The sequence below is a fragment of the Lampetra planeri genome, chromosome 34 (assembly GCF_965212315.1).
Source record: "Lampetra planeri chromosome 34, kcLamPlan1.2.h2, whole genome shotgun sequence".
Classification (NCBI taxonomy): Eukaryota; Metazoa; Chordata; class Hyperoartia; order Petromyzontiformes; family Petromyzontidae; genus Lampetra; species Lampetra planeri.
The window spans coordinates 4338145-4345290 of record NC_136140.1 but is presented as its reverse complement, the minus strand read 5'-3'; the positions used below and the strand labels follow the sequence as shown (position 1 = coordinate 4345290).

Below are 7146 nucleotides of genomic sequence, written 5' to 3'. Positions count from 1 at the left end.
ATACGTTTTTTTGGGGGTTTAGATCACGTCAATAGAAATGTGTCGTTAAACCCGCCACCACCCGACAGCTAATTAAACTAAGGTTTGTCACGTAAACAAAAGATGCAAATTTGTCAATATTTGAGCACACTGGTGTGTTGGAGAGTAAACCCACAACATTTACCATTCGAGTACGTGTGGTGGATTTGTGTTTGGTGATGGCGGGTTTAACGACACATTTATATTTGCGCAATCTACTCCAAAAACCTCTGTCATGGATGTTGGTTGCGAAAGCCTCCTTGTTAAATTAAGAAATTTAGTTTTCCCCCTCATGATTTGTGCCCAAGCCCCTTTTTTTTTTACAAAATTCCAATTGGCTTGCATGGGCCCAGTTCCTCCCAAATAAGCTAATAAAGCACCCGCCTCAACTGGAGCTACCACGGGGGAACACGGGGCCGCATGATGACCCCCTTCACCTGCGGACCTCTGACCCCTGGCCCCTGACCCAACATGCTTGTAGGAATGATGGTGAGGGTGTTGGTCATCGCCGGGTGCATTGGCCTCCTGTGGCTGATGCTCAGCAACATTGTGCGCCCCTACGCCCTGCGTGCCCTCGACATGGAGCTGAGCAAAGGTAACCATCCGCTGTATCTTGAGGCGTATTCAGCGGCAGTATATTCATGCGCACGTATCTATGTTTGTATGTTTGTTGAACATCTTTGGCAGCGTAGGGGGAAATACAGACTTCGTACTGAAATTTTTTTAATGAAATAAACGAAGCACCCAATTTAATGTGCCTCTCCAGTAATTTCCAAGAATTTACAGACTTTGTTCAAACTCACGATGGCCATGACCACCGTTGCCTCTGAATAATTAATCGAAACACATCACCCTCTGCTCAATTCCAATATTGAGGCCTCATCGCTCACGGTTCGCAAAGCTAATGCCCTTTTTGGCTCCGAGCTCTTTGTTTGCTGAGTGGTACCTGCCACGTTCTGTTGAGGCAGCGTTGCGCACGCGCACACGCATGCACGCACATGCATTGTGCGACACGCGCGGTGCGCTTTTGCCGTATTTTGCAATGCAGGTGAAGAAAAATTAACCTGTAAAAACAAAGTTTTTCACTATAAATCCTTTATATGCGTGGCGGCTAGAGTCCTCTCGTCCTCTGGCTTGAGATGGCTGCCACCTATGGGTCAGATGATTGCCTGCCACCATTAAGCAACTGGTAATTAAATATAATTTATTTTTTTCCTAAAAAGTGTAACATTTTTGAAAAAAATTTTCACGAAAAAAAATTGTCACGCACAACGAGTCTGTGTGCAAAATGTCAGCTCGATTGGATCACGGGAAGTGGGTTAAAAAACGACCAAAAGATTTGCACGGTCGTAAGCACGCAAGCAAGCAAGTGAACTTAATATAAAGGATTTAAAAAGTGGAGGAAGGGATGTGTTGGATACATTTGTGAAATTGGACAACGGAAAAACCGTGCTGGTGAGCCCGAACGTGACGTGAACACGAGTTACGAGCACGGGGAAGTTGATGTGATGAAAGTGTGGGATTAGCCCTTCTCCTTTTAGATGCATTTGGGAATATAAATAACGTAATACGTCTAACCACACAGCGCGATACTGTACATTTAACGGAACACAAAGACGCGCATCGCGATCGTAAGAGCTGCGCATCAAATGTTAAATCTATTTGTTCTCCCGCCTGCACTAATTCTGCCAGGCATTTTATCGACCAATAAAGTATGATGGGTTGCACGGATCCCCAGCCAGGATTTTAACTTGAAAACAACTTTGGGTCAAAGGTTCCACCAACATGGCAACGTGGGCCAAAAGGTGCATGTTTACTCCACCTGGCATGAGGCACTTTCATTGCGGTGCCCATCTCCCACCCACCCTTGCAAGCACTGTGGCGCTACTTGCAACGTATAGAATTGAATGGCTTTCTCGATACCTTTGAAATTCAATTCTATAACAATAAGAAAGCACGAGAATGCGTCGTTTTACTGCGCCTATTGAGAAACTTTCATTGACCATGACGCTTCTTACTCTTTGGTTTTTTCGGTAAAGATAAAAAAGGCACAGCAAAATAACTGTAGCTACGGTTATTTTTCTGTGGCCTTTTTTTTACCTGATGAAGGAAGCTTGTGTTGCCTCCGAAACGTCGTGATTTAATTTAGTTGTTTTCAATTATTTTATTTTATTGATTTTTTACCTACGTGACTTTACATAAAAAACAAAGAGTATGAATCCTTGCAGTCACGAAAGCTTCAAATCTAGAATCATGACGCTTCTGTGTTTCTCACTACAGTTCTGTACTGAATGTGATTTAAAAGCCAACATGTTTTTGGGGTATACGGGTGATCCAAACTTCTTGACCAATTTGTACCAAAAATGTATTGTTTCCCGGCAAAGTGAAAACGTGGCAAAGATTTGCAAGCGTTGCCCTTGTGCGTTATGTTACACTGTTTTGGAGTTATTTACGCTCAAAGTTAGTCAATGCATTCAGGTACCCGTTCAAGCTCTAGCTGCTTGCCCTTCCTGAACGAACATCTTATCCAGGGGTAATGCATCCGGCGCCTTTGCTGTGGAGTTACAAAAAAGAACCACGCGGTTTAGATGCACTTTGTGCTTCATAATAAACACTCCTGTACGCTTGACTTGCCTTGTGAATAATTAAACAAATATCTATAAATACTGTCTCCGATAGAGCGCCCATTGCTTGCCAAGTGTACACACGTTCCTGTCGCAACTGGCACGCTCCCTCGCGTGTACAGTAATCCTCCTGTGGTTTGAAACACTCAGAAAGATCCTGCTGCGATAAGATCTCTCTTGCACACAAAAGGCATGCTGTCTGGTTTAACGCACGAGGAAATGAGTGCCCAACTCTATACACATACCACAGATATCGTCATAATGGTCATAAATGGCTGATAATATTTCTGTTGATGTATTGTGTTGTCATTGTGCTTTTAACTCAAAAACATTCAAGTGTGGTGCAAGGATGATGAATACCGTACACCAGAAATTAGGACAGAGAGAGAAAAACAAATCGTCACTATAAATGCAAGTTTGTGTGCTGGAGAAATCACTTAACGGAGTGGCCGGTTTTGATTGCTCATTGGAGTCACGTACAGCTAAATTACAATCTCCCCCCCCCCACCCCTTCTTCACGTTATCGCCGTACCTATCAGTTAGCTTAAACACCTTTTCGTTATTTTGCGGGTCACTCCGCGTTTAACCGGAATAGCAAAAAATTAACCCGTAAAAACAAAGTTTTTCACTGTAAATCCTTTATATGCGTGTTCAATGGGCCACAACCCAGCCCACATTGGTCTTTGAAACGGGCGGCTAGAGTCCTCTCGTCCTCTGGCTTGAGATGGCTGCCACCTATGGGTCAGATGATTGCCTGTCACCATTAAACAATTGGTAATTAAATATAAAAAAAATTTACCTTAAAAGTGGAAAATTTTGGAATTTTTTTTCACGAAAAAAAATTGTCACGCACAACGAGTCTGTGTGCAAAATGTCAGCTCGATTGGATCACGGGAAGTGGGTTAAAAAACGACCGAAAGATTTGCACGGTCGTAAGCACGTAAGCAAGCAAGCAAGTGAACTTAATATAAAGGATTCAAAAAGTCGCGCAAGGCTGCGTGCGTGCGTGCTATCCAGCAGCGGCGCTCGCCTTTAAACTTTGCGGCGACAGCCGTGAGATGGCTCTCAAGTAGGGCTGAACAAGTAGGGCTGAACAATTAATCGATTTCAAATCGAAATCGCAATTTGAAACAATGCGATTAGCTAATCGCAAAGGCTGCGATTTTTTTGCAGATTTGAAAAGTCCTGTTACTTTATTATTGAAATTGTTTTATTTTTTATTATTGTAACTTTATTTATTTTACTTAACAGTTGTTCTATGTTTGATTGTTCTATTTTAGTTAAAACATTTTAATAAATACATGTTGGAAGCAATTCATATCTTTTAAGTTATCATCCTTACATTAGTATATATAGAGCAATTCGTATTTTGATGGTATCATGTGGTAATGCTCCATCACGTGTTTTTAATCTAAAAGACAGTGAATATTGAACTGAAGCTTGACTTAAAAAAATTTAATCGCAAATCAAATCGCAATCGCAATATCTGTCAGAAAAATCGCAATTCGATATTTTCCCAAAATCGTCCAGCCCTATTGTCAAGCCACCCTGTCTTTTATTCCAACGAGAGCTCCGTCGGATCCACAGTCTCCCCGTAAGGAAAGGTGACTTGCATCCCACGTGTTGGGCAAATTCCTCCTAAAAGGGGGGTGGGTACGCGTTGTAGAATGGAAGGAAAATCCGAGTGGCTGAGAAGTTCTCTCGTACAGGAGAGTATTTCACTCAATCACTCAAACTTTATTTCTATAGCACTATTCATGCAAAAAAAAAATGCAATACATAGTGCTTGACAGGCATGGCCACTAAAAGGCTTGTCCAGATGGGTTCCATTGACCCATTTATTGTACTGACAGCTGTTGACCGTTTGGAGACCCATTTGGGTTTGGACTTTACCAACCTTGTCCCCAAATGGATAGTCACAGGCATGCACCGTGACATGGGTACCTGTGTTTTGTAGCTTTATATTTGTTGTGTTAACCAGTGAATTGCACCGTTTCGTGTCTGCTAATTGCTTTACAGAAGAGCTATTGCCTGCAACATGAAGCTCGCTTTAAGCATTTCAGCTATAAATCTGTATTAATAATGAACATGGGGAGTGCTATTATTTATCTATTTGCAGTATTTATTTGTACCACGCGTATGCCTACATGTCAGCATTGGGACATTATCATGGGCAGTTGAGTTTCATGGCTGTTGAAAAATAAAGCTATTTTGGACAATATTATAATATAGTTAAGTGGGAATTTCTTCTTCAGGTATATAAATAGCTCTGGTTAAAGACAAAAGAGGGTTGTTATTTTTTTATTTTACTGGAACAGTGGAGGCTGATCGCTTCATTGATCAGACGCTGAGCTCATTGCGGTCAGCGCGTGTCACAAGTGGAAATATAGCCGCTTTGCCAGACCCTGATTATCCATTATGCCAGGGTCGGTCACGCCATTGAGTCATTCTCTCCAGGGGGGGCTCACAGCCTCGGAGTGTCTGTGCTTCCCTGCGCTGCAGCAGTGTGGGTTTGTGAACCCAGGGCACGATTATCAAATTACAGTTATCAAATGTGCTGCTTTAATCGGTACAGGACTGCGTTCGGAAAAAGGCTGTCCCAATATCCAGAAGCATCGGTGTGGCACAACGAACACATTTCGAGTCGTATAATTATAACCACACCTGGTCGTTTTTTCCAGGAAATCTCCCTTGAGAGCGGTAACCAGGGCTCCGCTTGCTTAGCCGTCTGAGATCCGAACGAGCTGAGGCACATTCCAGGTGATTTGTTATTGTAGATAAGACGAGCAAGGCAACATACTGGCTGTTGCCAGCAAGCATGGTGGAGCCACGTGGCCCTAGGCATGGGAGATGCCCTGACGGACAGGATTGTCTTGGCTTAAAGGCGCTCACGCTGAACACGTACTTCTTACACTATGAGATCTCTTTTACCAGTGGCAAAATATAATGGTAGGTTTTTACCCTTTTAACTGGTACAAAACTGACACCTTTATTCAAGGCATCAATGGGGACTAGGCTCTAAAGAAAGCCGTCTCGGGTGTGGGCCAATCAACTTCAAGGATAGTGCATATTATTATCCTTATCAGAGTTGATTCTTTTTGTTTGCTTTATTGACTACTTGTGTTGTGGTCATTGCAAACATGATGCCTTGAATAAAGGTGTCAGTTTTGTACCAGTTAAAAGGGTAAAAACCTACCATTAAACGTACTTCTTAATCATTACGCGAACTCCGGACACCCTCACAGCAGTGGCGGCTTTTGGCGAACCCATCGAACAAAGACGGTCACCGCATCGCGTGCTTTCAGACGCGCTTCTGCGGCCGTCCGGAACGCTCTTCCGATACTAGGAAGCCACCGAAGCTACGCACTTTCAAATCTTGATCGAAAACGAATTTCTTTAGAACAGCTTTTTGCATTTAATTTGTTGTCTTTCCTCCGGACCTCCGAACAGCACGCTTGGCTACGTGCGGTGCGAATAAAGTTCAACATACATATATATTTCTTACTATACACAATTATATAAATTGGACTCAAGCTTGGAGCTATCCATGCATCAATGTAAATAGGCAACAAGGAGGGTACTAAAATGGGGTTAGGTGACACTCAACCTTGACTATAGTTTTAGAGATGGATATGTGTGGCCGGTTTATTTGAAACTGGCGCTCATTAGTATTATGATACATGCGTCATTGATAACGTAACATTTGTAGGTGTGGTTGGATGTGATTATACTGAAGACTCGATGAGTTTCCAGCAAGTAGGTGGCAGGAGCATGGCCAGACTTTAGAAGTTTGGGGCGTCTAACGAGCGAATGGTTCCCAATTTTATTGGTTCTTTCGGTAAAGTCACGTAGAATGGAAATAATAAAAATAAAACATAATTTATGATATTATTTAGTTATGTTTTATTTTTACTATTTTATTATTTCCATTCTACGTGACTTTACCGAAAGAACCAATAAGATGAATCCCTGCAGTCACGAAAGCTTTAAATCGAAATATGGTTCCCAATTGTTTATTGGGGTTTGATCACGGACAGGATCCGCAAACTTCGTTCCCACTTCATCACGGATAAGATGATTGATACTCTACCAAAACTATATGAATTCTATGCAGCTATTGGCTATCGACTCGGTCCTACTGTGCATGCTCTACTGTGTATTTAAAGGTACCGTCGTCAGTGCGTATTGGCTTTTACACCAACTCGTTGAAGGGAGGAACAAAATGTTACAAAAATGTCACGAGTCTCTCTTAGCCAGCTCTAAACGTGTCTTTCACGTGCATTGCTTGTCTCGACACCCACGACATGCCACAGCGGGTGCAGCCCTGGTAGGTGGCGAGTTCACAATACGATGACAGATTTTTTTTTATCAACAAACGTGGGCTCTGCTAGTGGAATACCGACATGTAAGCGTCATCTCCCTCTATCTTTGTGCTGTAAGCCCTTCTGTCGAGACGTCTTGTACGCGGCGATGTCAATCGCGACCCTTCTCCACTCTCTTGCAC

At 42.7% G+C, this 7146-nt stretch overlaps 1 protein-coding gene across 7 annotated transcripts in view; it reads left to right on the top strand.

Annotated features, from left to right (window-relative positions):
• Window positions 1–7146, top strand: part of LOC144730044 (protein FAM3A-like) — a 43034-nt gene that overhangs the window by 11571 nt on the left and 24317 nt on the right. For all 7 annotated transcript variants that reach the window (XM_078610545.1, XM_078610546.1, XM_078610543.1 and 4 more), the window contains one exon: window positions 500–613. In XM_078610545.1, coding sequence (XP_078466671.1) covers window positions 500–613 — 114 coding nt within the window. The remainder of the gene's footprint in view (window positions 1–499; window positions 614–7146) is intronic.